General features: G+C 40.6%; 1 protein-coding gene across 2 annotated transcripts in view; it reads right to left on the bottom strand.

Annotated features, from left to right (window-relative positions):
- ILDR2 (immunoglobulin like domain containing receptor 2) overlaps nt 1–26,270 on the bottom strand; it is a 988,453-nt gene that overhangs the window by 116,243 nt on the left and 845,940 nt on the right. For both annotated transcript variants that reach the window (XM_053705868.1, XM_053705867.1), the window contains exon 5: nt 25,539–25,685. In XM_053705868.1, the coding sequence (XP_053561843.1) occupies nt 25,539–25,685 (147 nt within the window). The remainder of the gene's footprint in view (nt 1–25,538; nt 25,686–26,270) is intronic.

Raw genomic sequence — 26,270 nt, 5'->3', positions numbered from 1 at the left:
CGCTTCTTTCTTTATCTGGTTTGTTGACAACCTTGACAGATGAAATCTCCCTCTTGGGGGAGATAATTTGAAGTCTAGAAGGTATCCCTGAGATATGATCTCTAGCGCCCAGGGATCCTGAACATCTCTTGCCCAGGCCTGGGCAAAGAGAGAAAGTCTGCCCCCCACTAGATCCGGTCCCGGATCGGGGGCTCTCGGTTCATGCTGTCTTTGGGGCAGCAGCAGGTTTCCTGGCCTGCTTGCTCTTGTTCCAGGACTGGTTAGGCTTCCAGCCTTGCCTGTAACGAGCAACAGCTCCCTCCTGTTTTGGTGCAGTGGAGGTTGATGCTGCTCCTGTTTTGAAATTCCGAAAGGAACGAAAATTAGACTGTCTAGCCTTAGCTTTGGCTTTGTCTTGAGGTAGGGCGTGGCCCTTACCTCCTGTAATGTCAGCGATAATTTCTTTCAAACCGGGCCCAAATAAAGACTGCCCCTTGAAAGGTATATTAAGTAATTTAGACTTAGAAGTAACATCAGCTGACCAGGATTTTAGCCACAGCGCCCTACGTGCCTGTATAGCGAATCCTGAGTTCTTAGCCGTAAGTTTGGTTAAATGTACTACGGCCTCCGAAATGAATGAATTAGCTAGTTTAAGGACTCTAAGCCTGTCCGTAATGTCGTCTAGCGTATATGAACTAAGGTTCTCTTCCAGAGACTCAATCCAAAATGCTGCCGCAGCCGTAATCGGCGCGATACATGCAAGGGGTTGCAATATAAAACCTTGTTGAACAAACATTTTCTTAAGGTAACCCTCTAATTTTTTATCCATTGGATCTGAAAAGGCACAGCTATCCTCCACCGGGATAGTGGTACGCTTAGCTAAAGTAGAAACTGCTCCCTCCACCTTAGGGACCGTTTGCCATAAGTCCCGAGTGGTGGCGTCTATTGGAAACATCTTTCTAAATATTGGAGGGGGTGAGAACGGCACACCGGGTCTATCCCACTCCTTAGTAACAATTTCAGTTAGTCTCTTAGGTATAGGAAAAACGTCAGTACTCGCCGGTACCGCAAAGTATTTATCCAACCTACACAGTTTCTCTGGTATTGCAACGGTGTTACAATCATTGAGAGCTGCTAAGACCTCCCCTAGTAATACACGGAGGTTCTCCAATTTAAATTTAAAATTTGAAATATCTGAATCCAATCTGTTTGGATCAGAACCGTCACCCACAGAATGAAGCTCTCCGTCCTCATGCTCTGCAAGCTGTGACGCAGTATCAGACATGGCCCTAGTATTGTCAGCGCACTCTGTTCTCACCCCAGAGTGATCACGCTTGCCTCTTAGTTCTGGTAATTTAGACAAAACTTCAGTCATAACAGTAGCCATATCTTGTAATGTTATCTGTAATGGCCGCCCAGATGTACTAGGCGCCATAATATCACGCACCTCCCGGGCGGGAGATGCAGGTACTGCCGCGTGAGGCGAGTTAGTCGGCATAACTCTCCCCTCGCTGTTTGGTGAAATTTGTTCACATTGTACAGATTGACTTTTATTTAAAGTAGCATCAATACAGTTAGTACATAAATTTCTATTGGGCTCCACCTTGGCATTGGAACAAATGACACAGATATCTTCCTCTGAGTCAGACATGTTTAACACACTAGCAATAAACTTGCAACTTGGTTATAATCTTTTTTAGCAAAAACGTACTGTGCCTCAAAGAGGTACTAAACGATTAAATGACAGTTGAAATAATGAACTGAAAAACAGTTATAGCATCAAACTTTAAAACAACACAACTTTTAGCAGAGGTTTGTTCCCATTAGTAAAATAACAATAATTAAATTTGACATAAAAATTACAGAGCAACGTTTTTATTCACAGTCAATATAAAATTCTCACAGCTCTGCTGAGAGAATCTACCTCCCTCCAAAGAAGTTTGAAGACCCCTGAGATCTGTCAGAGATGAACCGGATCATGCAGGAAATATAAAAGTAACTGACTTGAATTTTTTGATGCGTAGCAAAGAGCGCCAAAAACGGCCCTCCCCCTCACACACAGCAGTGAAGAGAAACGAAACTGTCACAATTAAAACCAAACAACTGCCAAGTGGAAAATAATGCCCAAATATTTATTCACTCAGTACCTCAGAAATGTAAACGATTCTACATTCCAGCAAAAACGTTTAACATGATAAATACTTATTAAAAGGATTAGTGACTTTTAACAGAGTAGTTCCGGTGAAATACCATCCCCAGAATACTGAAGTGTATACATACATGTCATTATAACGGTATGGCAGGATTTTCTCATCAATTCCATTCAGAAAATAAAAACTGCAACATACCTCAATGCAGATTCATCTGCCCGCTGTCCCCTGATCTGAAGCTTTTACCTCCCTCAGATGGCCGAGAACAGCAATATGATCTTAACTACTCCGGTTAAAATCATAGTAAAAAACTCTGGTAGATTCTTCCTCAAACTCTGCCAGAGAAGTAATAACACGCTCCGGTGCTATTGTAAAATAACAAACTTTTGATTGAAGTCATAAAAACTAAGTATAATCACCATAGTCCTCTCACACATCCTATCTAGTCGTTGGGTGCAAGAGAATGACTGGGACTGACGTAGAGGGGAGGAGCTATATGCAGCTCTGCTGGGTGAATCCTCTTGCATTTCCTGTTGGGGAGGAGTTATATCCCAGAAGTAATGATGACCCGTGGACTGATCACACATAACAGAAGAAAATAAACTTTCATGATTCTGATAGGGCATGTCATTTTAAACAACTTTCCAATTTACTTTTATCATTAATTTTGCCTTTTTTCTTGATATTCTTAGTTGAAAGCTAAACCTAGGAGGCTCATATGCAAATTTCTTAGCCCTTGAAGGCCGCCACTTATCTGAATGCATTTTAAAAAATACAACTAGAGGGCGTTAGTTCATTATGAACTTTGCTTTATTCTCTTTGTATCATTTGTTAAAGGAACAGGATTACTGGGAGCTAGCTAAGCATAGTGAGCCAATGGCAACAGACATATGTGTGCAGCCACCAATAAGCAGTTAGCTCCTAGTAGTGCTCCTGAGCCTACCTAGGTATGCTTTTCAACAAAGATTTTAAGAGTACAACGCAAATTAGATAATAGCAGTAAATTAGAAAGTTGATTAAAATTGTTTGAGCTATCTGAATCATCAAAGGAAAAAAGTTGGTGTTTCATGTCCTTTAATTTTACGTAAAAAGGTTAATTTTACATAAACTATACAAAGGGATCGATTCAAACACCTAATGTATTCTTTAACCCCCTTCCCACCATAAGGACGTTCCTTGCCGTCCTAACTGCGCTGGGCTTTATCGCCCTTAGGACGGCATGGAACATCCCAGCCGTTTGGCTATCCTGTAGCCATAGAAGCTTCCTAAATGGTATCGCCGGGCTGGAGAGTGTGCCCAGCATCATAGGCACTCCCCGATCCCATCATTGAAATCACGCGACCGCATGAACAATAGCATTATTTAAATCTTTACTTATTTGTTTACATTGGAACGTTGTTCTGATGTAGACAAATCAGTCCCGTTGGGAAAGGGTTAAAGGTGTGAAATGAATTGTATTTGACAGTTTTGTTTACTTTCCCAGTTTTAATCCTGGTAACAAGAACTTAAAAACCAATGTCAAAGTTTTTTGTTGAAAAGTTTTTCGTAGCTGGAGCCTTTTGGGATTGTGATCACTCAAAAGCCATGTTGCAAAACACCTGAAACCAAAACTTGATATTAGGTTTGATTGGGCCTATGTGTTTAACCCTTGCAAAAGAGGATAAACACATAAAGTCAGCTCCAGAGCAGCAATGCACTACTGGGAGCTAGCTGAACATATCTGGTGAGCCTATGACAAAATGCATATGTGTGTAGCCACCAATGACCAGCTAGCTCCCAGTAGTGCATTGCTGCTCCCAAGCCTACCTTGCCATGATTTGCAAGACAGGATAAACAGAGAACAAAGTAAATTTGATAATAAAAGTAAAATGAAAAATCTCTTAAAATAGCATTCACTGCCTGAACCATTAGTGTTTAATTTTGACGTCCTTTTAATGTCTTGGAACTATGGATTAGTCTGTATAAAGGTGCTATAATTCTTTGTTAACAGTATGTTACTAAATGATGTTAATAAAAAGATTAATTTATTTAGTGTCTAAAAGAAACAAGTCGCTGCTACCTTAAAGGGATAGGAAAATCAAAATAAAACGTGCATGATTCAGATAGAGCGTGTCATTTTAAGACACTTTTAATTTCACTTCTATTTTCAAATGTACTTTGTTCTCTGGGTATCCATTGCTAAAAAATAATATGTGCATATCCTGCACTAGTGGGAGCTAGCTGGCGATTGGTGCCTGCACACATTTGTCTCTTGTGACCGGCTGAGTAGATGTTGTCAGCTAGCTCTCAGTAGTGTATTGCTGCTTCTTCAGCAAAGTAAATTGGAAAGTTGTTTAAAATTGTATGTTGTATCTGAATCCTAAAAGAAATAAATTGTGTTTTGGGTCCCTTTAAATTTAAAGGGATAGTGTAGTCATGTTTGTTTAATGTGAAAGAGGGCATCTCAAAATGTATATCATTTTTTTATGATCTTGTCCTGAATAAATCAGTGCCAAACTTGCAGAAGTCTGTTCCTCTCCTCCAGTAAAAAAGGTAGTTGTCCTGTTTAGCCAATAGAGATTAGTATTGTAATACTGTTTCATTAGTTGCAATCTAAATGTAAACTGTTTTTCCTTAAACATTTTAGAAAAAAAAAGTAAGACATTAAAAGAATCCAATCATGGATGACTACTTAGGTAGAATAGATGTATGCACGCATGTGAGAGCTAATAGTTTTGTGCATGCGTCACTTCTGTGGTGAGAGAAGGACTTTTGTGCTTGTGTTAAGCAATAGACTCAGTTAACATTAATTCAACAGTTGCTGCTATTGTGTGCATCTGATTTGCATTCCGAATCATTAATATGCACAGAAATGATTGGAATCCTCAGTTGCTTTGGTAGAATAAAATATGAGATGGCAGGTGTCAGCGAGGGGTCAGCTGTTGGAGCGGTTACAGCTAAGAGGATTATAAAGATTTTCCTGTGTAAAAGAACTTTGTTTTTCAGTAAAAGTAATTTCATCTGTAGAGTATGAGTACAATACAGGGTCAGGGCAAAAGAGTGTAACACTTATTCATACAATTCATGAGCCTTCAAGTTTTCAACATTGCACCAGACATGGCCTCAAACTGCAACAACCGTACTTAAAAAACATAATTTATGCTTACCTGATAAATTCCTTTCTTCTGTTGTGTGATCAGTCCACGGGTCATCATTACTTCTGGGATATAACTCCTCCCCAACAGGAAATGCAAGAGGATTCACCCAGCAGAGCTGCATATAGCTCCTCCCCTCTACGTCAGTCCCAGTCATTCGACCAAGAATCAACGAGAAAGGAGTAACCAAGGGTGAAGTGGTGACTGGAGTATAATTTAAAAGATATTTACCTGCCTTAAAACAGGGCGGGCCGTGGACTGATCACACAACAGAAGAAAGGAATTTATCAGGTAAGCATAAATTATGTTTTCTTCTGTTATGTGTGATCAGTCCACGGGTCATCATTACTTCTGGGATACCAATACCAAAGCAAAAGTACACGGATGACGGGAGGGATAGGCAGGCTCATTATACAGAAGGAACCACTGCCTGAAGAACCTTTCTCCCAAAAATAGCCTCCGAAGAAGCAAAAGTGTCAAATTTGTAAAATTTGGAAAAAGTATGAAGCGAAGACCAAGTTGCAGCCTTGCAAATCTGTTCAACAGAGGCCTCATTCTTAAAGGCCCAAGTGGAAGCCACAGCTCTAGTGGAGTGAGCTGTAATTCTTTCAGGAGGCTGCTGTCCAGCAGTCTCATAGGCTAAACGTATTATGCTACGAAGCCAAAAAGAGAGAGAGGTAGCAGAAGCTTTTTGACCTCTCCTCTGTCCAGAATAAACGACAAACAGGGAAGAAGTTTGGCGAAAATCTTTAGTTGCCTGCAAGTAGAACTTGAGGGCACGAACTACATCCAGATTGTGTAGAAGACGTTCCTTCTTTGAAGAAGGATTTGGACACAAGGATGGAACAACAATCTCTTGATTGATATTCCTGTTAGTGACTACCTTAGGTAAGAACCCAGGTTTAGTACGCAGAACTACCTTGTCTGAGTGAAAAATCAGATAAGGAGAATCACAATGTAAGGCTGATAACTCAGAGACTCTTCGAGCCGAGGAAATAGCCATTAAAAACAGAACTTTCCAAGATAACAATTTTATATCAATGGAATGAAGGGGTTCAAACGGAACACCCTGTAAAACGTTAAGAACTAAGTTTAAACTCCATGGCGGAGCAACAGCTTTAAACACAGGCTTGATCCTAGCTAAAGCCTGACAAAAGGCCTGGACGTCTGGATTTTCTGACAGACGCCTGTGTAACAAGATGGACAGAGCTGAAATCTGTCCCTTTAATGAACTAGCTGATAGACCCTTTTCTAAACCTTCTTGTAGAAAGGACAATATCCTAGCGATCCTAACCTTACTCCAAGAGTAACCTTTGGATTCGCACCAGTATAGGTATTTACGCCATATTTTATGGTAAATCCTTCTGGTAACAGGCTTCCTAGCCTGTATCAGGGTATCAATAACCGACTCAGAAAAACCACGTTTTGATAAAATCAAGCGTTCAATTTCCAAGCAGTCAGCTTCAGAGAAGTTAGATTTTGATGTTTGAATGGACCCTGTATCAGAAGGTCCTGTCTTAGAGGTAGAGACCAAGGCGGACAGGATGACATGTCCACTAGATCTGCATACCAAGTCCTGCGTGGCCATGCAGGCGCTATTAGAATCACTGATGCTCTCTCCTGTTTGATTTTGGCAATCAATCGAGGAAGCAGCGGGAAGGGTGGGAACACATAAGCCATCCCGAAGTTCCAAGGTGCTGTCAAAGCATCTATCAGAACCGCTCCCGGATCCCTGGATCTGGACCCGTAGAGAGGAAGTTTGGCGTTCTGGCGAGACGCCATGAGATCTATCTCTGGTTTGCCCCAACGTCGAAGTATTTGGGCAAAGACCTCCGGATGAAGTTCCCACTCCCCCGGATGAAAAGTCTGGCGACTCAAGAAATCCGCCTCCCAGTTCTCCACTCCCGGGATGTGGATTGCTGATAGGTGGCAAGAGTGAGACTCTGCCCAGCGAATTATCTTTGATACTTCCATCATTGCTAGGGAGCTTCTTGTCCCTCCCTGATGGTTGATGTAAGCTACAGTCGTGATGTTGTCCGACTGAAACCTGATGAACCCCCGAGTTGTTAATTGGGGCCAAGCCAGAAGGGCATTGAGAACTGCTCTCAATTCCAGGATGTTTATTGGAAGGAGACTCTCCTCCTGATTCCATAGTCCCTGAGCCTTCAGAGAATTCCAGACAGCGCCCCAACCTAGTAGGCTGGCGTCTGTTGTTACAATTGTCCAGTCTGGCCTGCTGAATGGCATCCCCCTGGACAGGTGTGGCCGATAAAGCCACCATAGAAGAGAATTTCTGGTCTCTTGATTCAGATTCAGAGTAGGGGACAAATCTGAGTAATCCCCATTCCACTGACTTAGCATGCACAATTGCAGCGGTCTGAGGTGTAGGCGTGCAAAAGGTACTATGTCCATTGCCGCTACCATTAAGCCGATCACCTCCATGCATTGAGCTACTGACGGGTGTTGAATGGAATGAAGGACACGGCATGCATTTTGAAGTTTTGTTAACCTGTCTTCTGTCAGGTAAATCTTCATTTCTACAGAATCTATAAGAGTCCCCAAGAATGGAACTCTTGTGAGAGGAAAAAGAGAACTCTTCTTTTCGTTCACTTTCCATCCATGCGACCTTAGAAATGCCAGAACTAACTCTGTATGAGACTTGGCAGTTTGAAAGCTTGAAGCTTGTATTAGAATGTCGTCTAGGTACGGAGCTACCGAAATCCCTCGCGGTCTTAGTACCGCCAGAAGGGCACCCAGAACCTTTGTGAAGATTCTTGGAGCCGTAGCCAATCCGAATGGAAGAGCTACAAACTGGTAGTGCCTGTCTAAGAAGGCAAACCTTAGATACCGGTGATGATCCTTGTGAATCGGTATGTGAAGGTAAGCATCTTTTAAATCCACTGTGGTCATGTACTGACCCTTTTGGATCATGGGTAAGATTGTCCGAATAGTTTCCATTTTGAACGATGGAACTCTTAGGAATTTGTTTAGAATCTTTAAATCTAAGATTGGCCTGAAAGTTCCCTCTTTTTTGGGAACCACAAACAGGTTTGAGTAGAACCCTTGTCCTTGTTCCGACCGCGGAACCGGATGGATCACTCCCATTAATAACAGATCTTGTACACAGCGTAGAAACGCTTCTTTCTTTATCTGGTTTGTTGACAACCTTGACAGATGAAATCTCCCTCTTGGGGGAGATAATTTGAAGTCTAGAAGGTATCCCTGAGATATGATCTCTAGCGCCCAGGGATCCTGAACATCTCTTGCCCAGGCCTGGGCGAAGAGAGAAAGTCTGCCCCCCACTAGATCCGGTCCCGGATCGGGGGCTCTCGGTTCATGCTGTCTTTGGGGCAGCAGCAGGTTTCCTGGCCTGCTTGCTCTTGTTCCAGGACTGGTTAGGCTTCCAGCCTTGCCTGTAACGAGCAACAGCTCCCTCCTGTTTTGGTGCAGTGGAGGTTGATGCTGCTCCTGTTTTGAAATTCCGAAAGGGACGAAAATTAGACTGTCTAGCCTTAGCTTTGGCTTTGTCTTGAGGTAGGGCGTGGCCCTTACCTCCTGTAATGTCAGCGATAATTTCTTTCAAACCGGGCCCAAATAAAGACTGCCCCTTGAAAGGTATATTAAGTAATTTGGACTTAGAAGTAACATCAGCTGACCAGGATTTTAGCCACAGCGCCCTACGTGCCTGTATGGCGAATCCTGAGTTCTTAGCCGTAAGTTTGGTTAAATGTACTACGGCCTCCGAAATGAATGAATTAGCTAGTTTAAGGACTCTAAGCCTGTCCGTAATGTCGTCTAGCGTAGATGAGCTAAGGTTCTCTTCCAGAGACTCAATCCAAAATGCTGCCGCAGCCGTAATCGGCGCGATACATGCAAGGGGTTGCAATATAAAACCTTGTTGAACAAACATTTTCTTAAGGTAACCCTCTAGTTTTTTATCCATTGGATCTGAAAAGGCACAGCTATCCTCCACCGGGATAGTGGTACGCTTAGCTAAAGTAGAAACTGCTCCCTCCACCTTAGGGACCGTTTGCCATAAGTCCCGAGTGGTGGCGTCTATTGGAAACATCTTTCTAAATATTGGAGGGGGTGAGAACGGCACACCGGGTCTATCCCACTCCTTAGTAACAATTTCAGTTAGTCTCTTAGGTATAGGAAAAACGTCAGTACTCGCCGGTACCGCAAAGTATTTATCCAACCTACACAGTTTCTCTGGTATTGCAACGGTGTTACAATCATTGAGAGCTGCTAAGACCTCCCCTAGTAATACACGGAGGTTCTCCAATTTAAATTTAAAATTTGAAATATCTGAATCCAATCTGTTTGGATCAGAACCGTCACCCACAGAATGAAGCTCTCCGTCCTCATGCTCTGCAAGCTGTGACGCAGTATCAGACATGGCCCTAGTATTGTCAGCGCACTCTGTTCTCACCCCAGAGTGATCACGCTTGCCTCTTAGTTCTGGTAATTTAGACAAAACTTCAGTCATAACAGTAGCCATATCTTGTAATGTTATCTGTAATGGCCGCCCAGATGTACTAGGCGCCATAATATCACGCACCTCCCGGGCGGGAGATGCAGGTACTGCCGCGTGAGGCGAGTTAGTCGGCATAACTCTCCCCTCGCTGTTTGGTGAAATTTGTTCACATTGTACAGATTGACTTTTATTTAAAGTAGCATCAATACAGTTAGTACATAAATTTCTATTGGGCTCCACCTTGGCATTGGAACAAATGACACAGATATCTTCCTCTGAGTCAGACATGTTTAACACACTAGCAATAAACTTGCAACTTGGTTATAATCTTTTTTAGCAAAAACGTACTGTGCCTCAAAGAGGTACTAAACGATTAAATGACAGTTGAAATAATGAACTGAAAAACAGTTATAGCATCAAACTTTAAAACAACACAACTTTTAGCAAAGGTTTGTTCCCATTAGTAAAATAACAATAATTAAATTTGACATAAAAATTACAGAGCAACGTTTTTATTCACAGTCAATATAAAATTCTCACAGCTCTGCTGAGAGAATCTACCTCCCTCCAAAGAAGTTTGAAGACCCCTGAGATCTGTCAGAGATGAACCGGATCATGCAGGAAAAATAAGAGTAACTGACTTGAATTTTTTGATGCGTAGCAAAGAGCGCCAAAAACGGCCCTCCCCCTCACACACAGCAGTGAAGAGAAACGAAACTGTCACAATTAAAACCAAACAACTGCCAAGTGGAAAATAATGCCCAAATATTTATTCACTCAGTACCTCAGAAATGTAAACGATTCTACATTCCAGCAAAAACGTTTAACATGATAAATACTTATTAAAAGGATTAGTGACTTTTAACAGAGTAGTTCCGGTGAAATACCATCCCCAGAATACTGAAGTGTATACATACATGTCATTATAACGGTATGGCAGGATTTTCTCATCAATTCCATTCAGAAAATAAAAACTGCAACATACCTCAATGCAGATTCATCTGCCCGCTGTCCCCTGATCTGAAGCTTTTACCTCCCTCAGATGGCCGAGAACAGCAATATGATCTTAACTACTCCGGTTAAAATCATAGTAAAAAACTCTGGTAGATTCTTCCTCAAACTCTGCCAGAGAAGTAATAACACGCTCCGGTGCTATTGTAAAATAACAAACTTTTGATTGAAGTCATAAAAACTAAGTATAATCACCATAGTCCTCTCACACATCCTATCTAGTCGTTGGGTGCAAGAGAATGACTGGGACTGACGTAGAGGGGAGGAGCTATATGCAGCTCTGCTGGGTGAATCCTCTTGCATTTCCTGTTGGGGAGGAGTTATATCCCAGAAGTAATGATGACCCGTGGACTGATCACACATAACAGAAGAAAAATAATAATTATGCTTACGTAATAAATACATTTATTTCATGGTGGTGAGAGTCCACAAACTACTATGCATGGAATTAACTTCCTAGCCACTAGGAGGAGGCAACGTTTCCCAAAACCCTGAAGAGCACTTCATCCCTCACACCTCACTGGTATGCCAGTTATACGTATAGCCAAGGAAGGAGAATAGAATAGAAAAAAAGCTGGAAAGGACAAATCTGGGAAAATAGAGATGCAAAATCAGAACTGTCACCAAAAAACTTATTCTGTTATTTATAAAAATTGGGTGGGGCTTGTGGACTCTTACCACCATGTAAGAAATTAATTATAAGGTAAGCATAAATTTTGTTTTCTTTCATCAGGTGGTGAGAGTCTATGATCCATTATGCATGGACACTTATACCAAAGCTGTGGAGTCCACAAGTAATGATGGGTGGGATAAAAATGGTTAAGAAAAATGAAAAGGCAGAAATCTATTTTCCAGACACTGCTGTCTGGAGAACTTTCCTACTAAAGGCCGCTTTAGAACAAACAAAAAACATAAAAATGGTAGAATTTAGTAAAAGCAGGGGTTGAAACTACAGGGGGTGCAAAGGCTCGCAACTGCGACTGGGCCCCTGAGGGTGGGGGCCCAGCTTAAAAAAAATAAAAAAAAATCTTTAATAAAAAATATTTACCTGCTACTGACTGCACTGATATCATGTGAGTGTGACATGATGCCTCACTAGTGTCTCTGACTACAGGGGTTAGTGTTTCTGTTTTACCCATTGGTGCTTATGTGTGTGTGTATGTATGTATGTGACTGTGTGTGTGTGTGTATGTGACTGTGTGTGTGTGTGTATGTGACTGTGTGTGTGTATTTATGCATGTATGTATGTGCGTGTGTGTGTGTGTGTGTGTGTGTGTATGTGACTGTGTGTGTATTTATGCATGTGTGTGTGTATGTGTGTGTGTATGTATGTGACTGTGTGTGTATTTATGCATGTATGTGTGTGTGTGTGTGTATGTATGTATGTGACTGTGTGTGTGTGTGTGTGTATGTGACTGTGTGTGTATTTATGCATGTGTGTGTGTATGTGTGTATGTATGTGACTGTGTGTGTATTTATGCATGTATGTGTGTGTGTATGTATGTATGTGACTGTGTGTGTGTGTGTATGCGACTGTGTGTGTATTTATGCATGTGTGTGTATGTGTGTATGTATGTATGTGACTGTTTGTATTTATGCATGTATGTGTGTGTGTGTATGTATGTGACTGTGTGTGTATTTATGCATGTATGTGTGTGTGTGTGTATGTATGTGACTGTGTGTGTGTATTTATGCATGTGTGTGTGTGTATGTATGTGTGTGTATGTATGTGACTGTGTGTGTATTTATGCATGTATGTGTGTGTATGTATGTATGTGACTGTGTGTGTGTATGTATGTGACTGTGTGTGTGTGTGTGTGTATGTGACTGTGGGTGTGTTTGTATGTGACTGTGTGTGTATTTATGCATGTATGTGTGTGTGTATGTATGTGACTGTGTGTGTATTTATGCATGTGTGTATGTATGTATGTGATTGTGTGTGTGTATGTATGTGACTGTGTGTGTATTTATGCATGTATGTGTGTGTATGTATGTATGTGACTGTGTGTGTGTATGTATGTGACTGTGTGTGTGTGTGTATGTGACTGTGTGTGTGTATGTATGTGACTGTGTGTGTATTTATGCATGTATGTGTGTGTGTATGTATGTGACTGTGTGTGTATTTATGCATGTGTGTATGTATGTATGTGACTGTGTGTGTGTATGTATGTGACTGTGTGTGTGTATGTATGTGACTGTGTGTGTATTTATGCATGTATGTGTGTGTGTGTATGTATGTGACTGTGTGTGTATTTATGCATGTGTGTATGTATGTATGTGACTGTGTGTGTATTTATGCATGTATGTGTGTGTGTGTATGTATGTGACTGTGTGTGTATTTATGCATGTATGTGTATGTATGTGACTGTGTGTGTATTTATACATGTATGTGTGTGTGTGTATGTATGTGACTGTGTGTGTATTTATGCATGTATGTGTGTGTGTGTATGTATGTGACTGTGTGTGTATTTATGCATGTATGTGTGTGTGTGTATGTATGTGACTGTGTGTGTATTTATGCATGTATGTGTGTGTATGTATGTATGTGACAGTGTGTGTATTTATGCATGTATGTGTGTGTGTGTATGTATGTGACTGTGTGTATATTTATGCATGTATGTGTGTGTGTGTATGTGTGTGTGTATGTATGTGACTGTGTGTGTATTTATGCATGTATGTGTGTGTGTGTGTATGTATGTGACTGTGTGTGTATTTATGCATGTGTGTATGTATGTATGTGACTGTGTGTGTATTTATGTATGTATGTGACTGTGTGTGTATTTATGCATGTATGTGTGTGTGTGTGTGTATGTATGTGACTGTGTGTGTATTTATGCATGAATGTGTGTGTGTGTATGTATGTGACTGTGTGTGTATTTATGCATGTATGTGTGTGTGTGTGTGTATGTATGTGACTGTGTGTGTATTTATGCATGTATGTGTGTATATGTATGTATGTATGTGACAGTGTGTGTATTTATGCATGTATGTGTGTGTGTGTATGTATGTGACTGTGTGTGTATTTATGCATGTATGTGTGTGTGTGTGTATGTATGTGACTGTGTGTGTATTTATGCATGTATGTGTGTGTGTGTATGTGTATGTATGTGATGGTGTGTGTATTTATGCATGTATGTGTGTGTGTATGTATGTGACTGTGTGTGTATTTATGCATGTGTGTATGTATGTATGTGACTGTGTGTGTATTTATGCATGTATGTGTGTGTGTGTATGTATGTGTGTGTGTGTATTTATGCATGTATGTGTGTGTGTGTGTATGTGACTGTGTGTGTATTTATGCATGTATGTATGTGTGTGTGTATGTATGTGACTGTGTGTGTATTTATGCATGTGTGTGTGTGTGTGTGTATGTATGTGACTGTGTGTGTATTTATGCATGTATGTGTGTGTATGTGTGTGTATGTATGTGACTGTGTGTATTTATGCATGTATGTGTGTGTGTATGTATTTGACTGTGTGTGTATTTATGCATGTATGTGTGTATGTATGTGACTGTGTGTGTATTTATGCATGTATGTGTGTGTGTATGTATGTGACTGTGTGTGTATTTATGCATGTATGTGTGTGTGTGTATGTATGTGACTGTGTGTGTATTTATGCATGTATGTGTGTGTGTATGTATGTGACTGTGTGTGTATTTATGCATGTATGTGTGTGTGTGTATGTGTGTGTGTATGTATGTATGTGACTGTGTGTGTATTTATGCATGTATGTGTGTGTGTATGTATGTGACTGTGTGTGTATTTATGCATGTATGTGTGTGTGTATGTATGTATGTGACTGTGTGTGTATTTATGCATGTATGTGTGTGTGTATGTATGTATGTGACTGTGTGTGTATTTATGCATGTATGTGTGTGTGTATGTATGTATGTGACTGTGTGTGTGTGTGTGTATTTATGCATGTATGTGTGTGTGTGTGTGTGTGTGTATGTGTGTGTATGTATGTGACTGTGTGTGTATTTATGCATGTATGTGTGTGTGTATGTATGTGACTGTGTGTGTGTGTATTTATGCATGTATGTGTGTGTGTGTATGTATGTGACTGTGTGTGTATTTATGCATGTATGTGTGTGTGTATGTATGTGACTGTGTGTGTATTTATGCATGTATGTGTGTGTGTATGTATGTGACTGTGTGTGTGTGTATTTATGCATGTATGTGTGTGTGTATGTGTGTATGTATGTGACTGTGTGTGTATTTATGCATGTATGTGTGTGTGTATGTATGTATGTGACTGTGTGTGTATTTATTAAACAGTGTCACTATATACAGTAATAGGGGGTCAGACCATCTCACAGACTATGGGCACAGGGTACCTCCTTTTGCAGACATGTAATCTGATTTACATTTAATTTTTTCTGTTTTAAATGTAAAAAAAAAAGATATGTATCAAATTCACATTTTGCACCTGGGCCCTGTGGTTTCTAGTTACGCCTCTGAGTAAAAGTGTGTATGGATGACCATATTTCTGCCTTGCAAATTTGTTCTATAGAAACCTATTTTTTAAAAGCCCAAGAAGTAGAAACAGATCTGGTAGAATGAACTGTAATACGTTTTGGAAGAGATTTGCCAAGCAGCTAAAGAAACATCTGAGAACTTTAGACCTTTTCGTGGACCTAAGGAATTAATGAATATACTTGAAGATCGTCTGAAATCTTTGGTAGCTTGTAAGTAAAACTGTAAAGCTCTTAACACATTCAAATTATGAATAAGTCTTTCCTTTGAATTTTAAGGATTAGGGCAAAGAGAAAGAACTACGATCTCTTGTTTGATAACGGGACAAATTCTAGCTAAAGCCTGAATAGAATTCTAAATATCAGGTAGCTTCACAATATTTTTGTTATACAACACAGACAAAGCTGAAGTCTGACCTTTTACAGAGCTGGCAGATAAACCTTTATCTACACCTTCATGCAGAAATGGAAGAATCACGTTTGTACTAAAATATAGCCCAGGTTTGAAATTACTGAAATACCTTGGGCCCGAATTACAGACAGGAGAGATCCCAAAATGTTTGTAAAGATTCTGGGAGCAGTAGCCAGACCAAATAGAAGAGCCACAAATTGAAAATGTTTGTCCTTGAAGGAAAAATTAAGGAACTGATGATGATCCTTGTGGATAGGAATGTGAAGATAGGCATTAGGGATGGGCTAATTTTGATACATTTGTTTGTTCGAATCGAATTTCAAATGTTTATATAACATTCTAACATTTTATTTTCAAATTTTTCGTTTTCTAATTTTTCAATAACGTTCAAAAATATTTGTTCGAATAATGGAATGTTTAGCTATGTATTTTATATCACATTCAGTTTTAATATGTAACATTCAAATTTGAAAACAAAATTTATGCTTACCTGATAAATTTCTTTCTTTCTTGACACAGTGAGTCCACGGATCATCATAATTACTGTTGGGAATATCACTGACCAGCAGAGGAGGCAAAGAGCACTACAGCAAAGCTGTTAAATTCCACTCCCCTACCCACAATCCCAAGTCATTCACTCCCCTACCCACAATCCCCAGTCATTCGACCAAAGGGAAAGGAGAAAGGAAGTAATATAAGGTGCAGAGGTGCCTGAGGTTTATAGAAAAATAAATTGTCTGAAAAATACAGGGTGGGCCGTGGACTCACCGTGTCAAGAAATAAATAAATTTATCAGGTAAGCATACATTTTGTTTTCTTTCTAATGACACAGTGAGTCCACGGATCATCATAATTACTGTTGGGAACCAATACCCAAGCCAGAGGACACGGATGATAAGGGAGGGACAAGACAGTAAACCTAAACAGAAGGCACCACTGCTTGAAGAACCTTTCTCCCAAAAGAAGCCTCAGCTGAAGCAAAAGTATCAAATTTATAAAATTTAGAAAAAGTGTGCAAAGAGACCAAGTGGCAGCCTTGCAAATCTGATCTACAGAAGCACCATTTTTGAAGGCCCAAGAAGAAGAAACAGCCCTAGTGGAATGAGCTGTGATTTTCTCAGGAGGCTGCTGTCCAGCAGTCTCATATGCCAAGAGAATAACGCTCCTCAACCAACAAGAAAGAGAAGTAGTCGTAGCTTTCTGACCCTTATGCTTCCCGGAAAAAAACAACAAATAAAGAGGAAGACTGGCGAAAATCCTTAGTCGCCTGCAAATAATATTTCAACGCACAAACCACATCCAGGTTGTGCAACAAACGCTCCTTATGAGAAGAAGGATTAGGACACAAAGAAGGAACAACAATCTCTTGATTAATATTCTTATCCGAGACAACCGTGGGAAGGAAACCTAGGGCAGTACACAATACTACCTTATCAGAATGAAAAATATGAAATGGAGATTCACACTGCAGCGCTGAAAGCTCTGAAACTTTTCAAGATGAAGAAATAGCAACCAAAAACAAAACCTTCCAGGATAACAACCTAATATTTAAAGAATGCATAGGCTCAAAAAGGAGCCTGTTGAAGAACTCTAAGAACCAAATTAAGACTCCAAGGAGGAGTAGCAAACTTAAACAAAGGCCGGATTCTAACCACGGCCTGACAAAAAGACTGAACATCTGGCACATCCGCCAGACGTTTGTGCAACAAAATAGATAAAGCAGAAATTTGACCCTTCAGGGTACTTGCAGATAAACCCTTCTCCAGACCCTCCTGGAGAAAAGACAAAATCCTAGGAATCCTAACTCTACTCCAAGAGTAGCCCCTGGACTCACACCAATACAGATATTGATGCCATATCTTATAATAAATATTTCTAGTCACAGGCTTATGCGCCTGAATCATAGTCTCAATAACCGACTCAGAAAAACCACGCTTGGATAGTATCAAGCGTTTGGATAAAGGAAGGGCCTTCCTTAATGGAAGACTCCAAGGTGGAAAAGATGACATCTCCTACAGATCTGCATACCAGATTCTGCAAGGCCACGCTGGTGCGATGAGAATCACCAATGCCCGCTCCTGTCTGATCTGAGCAATGACCCGAGGAAGAAGAGCAAACAGAGAAAACATGTATGCCATACTGAACTTCCAAGGAACTGCCAGAGCATCTACCAGTACAGCCTGAGGATCCCTTGACCTCGACCCGTACCTCAGGAGCTTGGCATTTTGCAGAGATGCCATGAGATCCAACTCTGGCTGCCCCCATCTGAGAATCAAGCTGGAAAACACCTCCGGATGAAGTTCCCACTCCCCCGGATGAAAAGTCTGCCTGCTCAGAAAATCTGCTTCCCAATTGATCACCCCTGGCATGTGGATTGCAGACAGACAGCAGTTGTGAGTCTCCGCCCACTGAATAATCCTGGCTACCTCGGTCATGGCCAAGGAACTCTGCGTTCCTCCCTGATGATTGATGTAAGCCACTGATGTTATGTTGTCCGACTGAAACCTGATAAACTGGGCTGAAGCTAGCTGAGGCCAGGCCCAAAGAGCATTGAAGAATGCTCTCAGCTCTAAGATATTTATAGGAAGAATCGACTCCTCCCGAGTCCATAGACCCTGAGCCTTTAGAGAACCCCAGACAGCTCCCCATCCCAGCAGACTGGCATCCATGGTCACAATCACCCAGGAAGGTCTGCGAAAACAGGTTCCCTCAGAGAGAAGATCCTGAGACAACCACCACGGAAGAGAATCTTTTGTCAACTGATATAGAACAATCCTTGGAGACAGATCCGCATAATCCCTGTTCTATTGACTGAGCATGCATAACTGCAAAGGTCTGAGATGGAACCAAATGGAATGACGTCCATGACTGAAACCATCAGACCAATCACCTCCATACACTGGGCCACTGATGGCCGAGGAGGGGACTGAAGAGCAAGACACAAATTGAACATCTTTAACTTTCTTGCTTCTGTCAGAAAAATCTTCATCTCTAGAGAATCAATAATGATTCCCAAGAATACCACCCTTGTAACCAGAATGAAGGAACTTTTTCCTAAATTCACCTTCCAACCTTGGGAGCGCAGAAAAGACAAAAACTCTGTGTGGGAGCTTGCTTGTTGAAAAGATGGCACCTGAACTAGAATGTCATCCAGATACAGCGCCACTGCAACCCCCTGCAATCAGAGCACCGACAGCAACGCTCCCAGGACCTTTGAGAAAACCCTGGGAGCTGTTGCAAGACTGAATGGAAGGGCCACAAACTGAAAATGCCTATCTAGAAAATAAAATCTCAGAAACTTGTGATGGTCTCTGTGGATGGGAATATGCAGATATGCATCCTTCAGGTCTACTGTTGTCATGAATTGACCCTCTTGAACCAGAGGAAGAATGGACCAAATAGTTTCCATCTTGAAAGACGGAGCTCTGAGAAAGTTTACACTCTTGAGATCTAGAATAGGTCTGAAAGTTCCCTCCTTTTTGGGAACGATGAACAGATTGGAATATAATTCCAGCCCCTGCTCCTGAACTGGAACAGGAACAATCACTCCCATGTCGTAAAGATCCTGAACGCTTGCCCCCCCCCCACAAGATTCCCACTTTGAGTCAGCAACAGACTTCTTAGATTGTTTCCCCTTGCTCCAGGACTGATTTGACTTCCAAGAGGGCTTGGACTGTTCCTGCTTAGAGGAGGAAGAGGAAGACTTACCAGAGAAGTTACGAAAGGAACAAAAATTACTCTGGCGACCTTTCTGCTTATTTCTCTTATCCTGATAGAGAGAATGCCCCTTTCCTCACGTAATATCAGAAATAATCTCAGCCAAACCCGGCCCAAGAAAGGACTTACCCTTGTAAGGAATGGACAAAAGCTTAAGATTTATAGGACACTTCAACCATAAGGCCCTGCACGCCAGAACAGCAAAGCCAGAAATCTTTTCTCCCAATTTAATGACCTGTAAAGAAGCATCCGCAATAAAGGAATTGGCCAACTTCAGAGCTGAATCCTGAATCTCCTCAAGAGGAGTATCCTGCTGAATAGAATCAGATAAAGCATTAAACCAATATGCTGCCGCACTGGTAACGGTAGCAATACACACAGCAGGCTGCCATTGGAACCCCTGGTGAACATACATCCTTTTAAGGAAATGCAAAAAGTCAAAAGGCAGTACTAGTGATCTAAATCACAGAGGAGTTTATTTGGATACCTGCTGTGTTCAAGCAAAATCCTGTTACATGGAATCATAAGCAATTGGATACATTTCCATTCAAAGATCCTGTTTGAAAAAAACATCCACCGGCAACCTGACTAGGCTATTGGCGGAGGAGCGGTATCACGTGAATGATACACGTCACAGTCGGATCTAACGGCTGACTCAGAAGACGCCAATATTCGGAGAAGTCAGGGAAAGGTATTTAGAATATCTGCCTTTCGGATTTTGTATACCCAACTTGGGGCTTCTTAAAAAGACTTTTAACGGAACTTATTGCTACATATAAAAGAAAGCAGTATTTACTATTTTGCAACAAACTATTGACTTATCGCCTCCATTCAAAAGTTTGGCAAGTAAGAGATACTAAGTCATAATATTTCTCTTACACAGACTTTTTAAGCACTTTGTACACTTTTATTTGAAAAAGTCAGTTTATGATATAATCATTGTCCACAGCATTGCGGTCACACTCGTGTAGCAATTATCACTGGAAAAAGTTGCAATATATTGAAAAAAGCATTGCTGCAAAAAAACTTTATGGGCAAAAAGAAACACGCTGAAATAAACCTCATAAGTTCTTTTTGCTGTTTAAATTGTGTAAAAAAGGTGCACCTTACTATAGATTACATTTGTTCATGTTATTAATGTGTTGTATTGTATAATTAACTTTTAGAATAATTCATTAAATTAATATTTTACATATAGTTGGTTTTTGATCCATTTATATTTCACATTTATGGTAGAGCTCTTTTGAGCGCACTCTTATCCCTTGCAATCCTTTTAAGCAAAGCCTCCAACTTCTTATCCTTAAAAAAACTGCCAAGGTGGAAATTGCTCTATCCACCTTGGGAACCGTCTGTCAAGAATCCTTGATAGAATCAGCAATAGGAAACATCTTCCTAAAAATTGCAGAAGGAGAAAAAGGAATCCCAGGCTTCTCCCACTCTTGTGCAATAATCTCTGAAACACGATCAGGAACAAGAAAAACTTCCACTGCGGAAGGAATGTCAAAAAACCTATTAAGCTTACTAGACTTCTTAGGAGTAACTATGACCATTGCGTTAGAGTCATCCAAGGTAGCCAAAACCTCCTTGAATAACAAACGGAGATGTTCAAGCTTAAACCTAAAGGAAACAACCTCAGAATCAGAGGAAGGAATTACACTGTCAGAATCTGAAATTTCCCCCTCAGACACCATAGAAGTGTCTTCCTCCTTAGACCTATGGGAAGAAACATACGACACAACTGCAACAGAGTCAGAAACGTTAAATTTTCTTTTGCGCTTCCCCTGTAACGCAGGAAAAGCGGACAAAGCCTCAGATACTGCTGAGGATATATGGGTAGCCATATCCTGCAAAGAAAAAACAACCTGAGACGAACCGCAGGGCACTGCATGAGAAGAGGATAAAGATCGGGATGATTTGAGAGAAAGCTGTGGTATAGCTTGAACAGGAGACTCCTGAACAAAATTCTCCTTAGACAATGAAGACTCTGAATTAAAAAAAAATATCCCTGTAATGCAATGTTCTCTCAACATGAGGAACAAAAAGGGATAGGTGGCTCCACATTTGCATCTAAACATAAAGAGCAAGTAACAGCTTGCAGGTCCTCTTGGTCCATCTTCCAAAATAATTCAGAAAAAACTGCAGAAAAAGAAAAAAATATCCCAAAATAAAACATTACTATCCCTTTAAGCAATAACGGTAACAAAAAAATTCCCAATATTAAAACTAACCCTGAGCCCTAATTAAGCACCTCTACACCTCAACATGCCCTGCTGAGGTGCTTACCTAACCTCCTAAAGCCCGGAGGATAAACTGAAGCCAAAAACAATCCGGACTCCACTCTCTCAGCAACCGCTCTGATCGTAACTCCAGAGAAGAAGCCGACAACCTCCTACTTCCGCTATTATGAAGCCACTGAAGGAAAGAGTGAGCAAAACTCGCTCCAAGCAAACTCCGACCATCATGGGCGTACACAACCACCTCACGGCCATCATGACACTAAACTCATTAAACAGCTGCCCGGAGTAAAAGAAACTGCGAGCATCATGAGGATTCAAGTATATAAAAAACACCACACACCTTCATAGAGCCGTAACAAGGAGTGAAAATTAAATCTAAACAAAAAGACAGAGTCATACAACTAAATCCTCTAACAGTGCCCCACAATAATTGCCAAAGTAAAAACCTGCACACAAGCAGGAATAATATCCCAAGAAATTACCCAATAAGTGCCAAACTTTCTGCTACCAGAAAATAAAACAGCACCTAAGTCCATAACAATCTGCCCGGCAGCAGGGCAGCTCACAAAGTTTGAAAAGCATCACTCCTCACATGGACCTGTGGAAACAAAAAAGACTGAGTAAACCTACTCAGGCTTTTAAAGAAGGGCAGCACAAACTACTTGGGAGGCACCCCACAAGTTCCCAAATGCTTAAAAGCCACAACTGCTCTACTGAAGAGACTGACATGGACTATGGCTAAACCCCAAAAGACCAGCGCAAACCTGCTCTGCCTAAAAAAATAAAACAACTCTTGATTGAAGAATTAGACACATAACTTTACCCCTCCTTGCAACTGATACAAGCAAAAAGAATGACTGGGGATTGTGGGTAGGGGAGTGGTATGTAACAGCTTTGCTGTGGTGCTCTTTGCCTCCTCCTGCTGGTCAGGAGTGATATTCCCAACAGTAATTATGATGATCCGTGGACTTACCGTGTCATTAGAAAGAAATAGTATTTCTAGTCTACAACTGTGTTTTATAAATGTAATATTCGAATTTGAATGCTAAATTTGAATTTGAATGTAACATTCAAATTCGAAATAGTATTTCTAGTCTAATACGGTGTTGTATAAATGTAATATTCAAATTTGAATGTGACATTAGAATTTGAATATAGCATTCGAATTCGAAATAGTATTTCTAGTCTACATATGCGTTTTATAAATGTAATATTTGAATTCAAATGTAATATTCGAATTCGAATGTCACATTCGAATTCGAATGTCACATTCAAATTCGAAAGTGACATTCGAAAATGGTAAATAACAATCGATAATAAAAAATTTAAGAATATTCGTTCTTATCAACATTCGAACATTCAAATTTCTACAATAACATTTGTTCTAACATTCGAATTTGTATATAAACACATTCGCCCATCCCTTGTAGGCATCCTTCAAATCTATTGTTAACATAAATTGACCTTGTTGAACAAGAGGAAGGATAGTTGAAATTGTATACATTTTGAATATGAGAAATTTGTCTTCAAATCTAGACTTGGCCTGAAAGTTCCCTATTTCTTTTTAACTATTAACAAATTTGAATAAAAATCCTGGCCTTGTTCTGGTAATGGAACTGAACTATTACTCTCATGAGTTCTAGTTCCTGAACACAATGTAGAAAAGCATGAGCCTTCACAGAGTTCTTTGACACAAGGGACATTAGAAACCTTCCCCTGGGAGGCCTAGATTTGAAACCCATCCTCTATCCCTGAGAAATTAGGTTTAGAACCCAAGGTTTCTATACAGTTTGAGACCAGGCCTTCTGAAAAAGGCTTAATCTACCCCTTACCAGAAGTGAATCAGGATCGGGGGACGTATCTTCATTGTGACTTGGAAGTAAAGATAGATTTTTTTAACTGTTTAGACTGGTTCCAGGAAGGATTAGCTTTCCAGAAAGTTCCAGAAGAATCTTGTTTTTGATTATTGAGGAAGAAGATAGTTGGTTCCTTGATTGACAAAGGAATAAAAACGATATGAAGATTTACCTTTGCCCTTAAAGTTCTTGTCTTGAGAAAGAAAAGCTCATTTACCTCCAGTAAAAGTAGAAATTATAGCATCTAAATCAGGTCCAAATAAAATCTTTCCTTTAAAAGAACGAATTAGAAGTCTAGACTTTGATTCCATGTCAGTGGACTAAGATTAAAGTCACAAGGCTCTCCTTGTTAAGACTGACAATGCCATGTTTTTGGCATTCAGTATGAACATGTTTCAAACGAGATTAAAAATATAAAATTATCTGAAATCTGTTCAGCAAAATTTTCACACCAAAGAATCAAAGCTGCTGCCACACAAGCAATACTAATTGCTGGTTTGAATAAATACCCCGCTGTCAGGAATTTTTCCCTGTTTTGTTTGCCATGTGCTGCTAGCAGCCATTTTACTCACCTCTCTTCCTGACTATGGTGCATTGTGGGGAATGCTGCTCATTTCCTGCACTTCCTTTTATGGCCAGACTGGTGTGCATCATCCATGTGAGACAGGATTCAGTCTCAGAATTGTGATGTCATCACTTATTATTTAAAGGGCCTCTGTTCAGTATGCTTTGCCTTTGCGTTGTCTCAGACCTGTTTGTGAGAGTTCCTGTGTATTACCTGGCTGTCTGATGTCCTTCCTGGTTCCTGATCCCTGGCTTGTTCCTGACTCTGCTGTTTTCCTTGTTACAGATTCCGGCTTGTCTGACTATTCGCTTTGGCTCCTTACTCGGCTCGTCTGACTACCTGCTCTGGTTTTGACTCCTGGCTTGTTATTTGACTTGTGGACTTTTTATTATTTTTTGCTATTAATAAAGGTGTGATTATTTTTGCACTTCTTGTCTCAGTCTGATTCCTGGCACCCTGACACCCGCTTGAATAAAGGCCTTTTGCTGATAAGGTGGGTAAAGAGAGATGTGAAAGGTTACCCTCTCCAGAGCCAAAGTATATATATATATATATATATATATATAAAATATAATATAATATAATAGGCAAAGCGAAGCATGCTATCCAAAAAAGGAGAGCAAACAAAGTAATGCGCATCGCCTTTTTCTATTACAAAATAAAAAAATAGGAAGGGGATTGCTCTAAATAACCAGGGCGAGCAATTTAAAATATAGGCATCGAAACCGTACAACAATAACCCAGCAGTGCACTATAATATTAAATAGTGAAGCGACTAATACCAACAACAAAAAATGGTGATTGCAAAATAAACCGGGCGCACAAACTGCCGTTGAGACTGTTACAATAACCTTGAGGCGAGCTATGAAAAATAAAGAGGATGCTCTATAAAAAATGAAAGGCACAAAGTTAAGGGTATCATTTAAACAGTGTCAGTATGAATGTCTGCTAAGTCCCGTGGCTATGATGTACCATGATCCATGTACCTACTAATAGCCTGTGGGCAATATGAGTGGCAGTGAAATGTGTACTTACCTGAAAGCCCCCCTACCACTGTGCTTACCTCTGCAGAGTGACTGCTGTCAGTGGGTAACACATCCAGTGCTGAGCACATTAGAGCAGAGAATATAAATGAGGAGCATATCGGCGAACCAACGGGAGGCTATGAACCTGTCCCTGCAATACCCGCGGCAGGCCTGTGACTAACTCCCTCACTGAGAGTAATTGTGTCACTACTCAATACTCCAGTCAACCCTCTTAAGAGTTTTGGGAAACTTTGTCTGCTCCTAGTGTCTAGGAAGTGAATCCCATGCATAATGGATCTAGGACTCTCACCACCTTATGAAAGAAAATGTTTGCAATATTTCTTCTAATGGACTGGGATAAACCCCTTTGAAATAGAACATTTAAGTGAAGGAATGTTACAATATTTACTTCTATCATCAGATTTGCTTTGTTCTTTTAGTATCCATTAAACAGTATTGTGTGTTCTAGGAACACATGAAAAGACATAGAATACTTACAGGCTCTGGGGCAGCAGCAGGTCTCAGGACAGCACGGACAGCGCACATAACAGCAACAGCTGTGGGGACAACATTGGCACCAGCAAACGCCAACCATCAGGAAGAACAGGAACGTTCCCAGGATCACCAGACTCACAAATACCCACTCTGAAATCACAGACAGGTTTACTGATCAGTACAGTATCACATGGTGCAGATCCGGCAAGTGGCAGAGACTGATGGCTGAGCAATGTGCCGGGGATACAAAAGCACAAAATACACAAACCCAGAGACTAGACAACATGAAATTATTTTATGAAATGAATGGAGGGCAGAGCCGTGCACAGCCTGTGCTGCAACTTAAAGGGACATTTGTATGCATAAGTTATGATTATATTGTAAAATATGTGCATAGAAAATATAAAAGTTTTACTGTTGTTTTATTAGCAAACTATGCATTGTTTTGTAGCCCAGGGACACACCTATTGAAAAGCATCATGAGTGTTATCCTTTTTGTAGTGGCCATTCAAAGACAGATACATATGAGCTCCTGCAGTGATCAAGCAATTACTGTGCATCATGTACAAGGGTCATAGTACACAAGGCCAGATTGGGCTAAAACCACACCAGGAGATTACCTGGTGGGCAGCAGCAGCTGGAGCTGGCCAGCTACAATTTAAGGATTTGGTGCTGCTGCTGAGGAGATACAGTTGTATCACCTCTCTATTCCTCTAAGCTAGATGTATTACCTTG

The sequence above is a fragment of the Bombina bombina genome, chromosome 3, assembly GCF_027579735.1.
Source record: "Bombina bombina isolate aBomBom1 chromosome 3, aBomBom1.pri, whole genome shotgun sequence".
Classification (NCBI taxonomy): Eukaryota; Metazoa; Chordata; class Amphibia; order Anura; family Bombinatoridae; genus Bombina; species Bombina bombina.
This window is presented reverse-complemented; position numbering and strand designations above follow the sequence as displayed.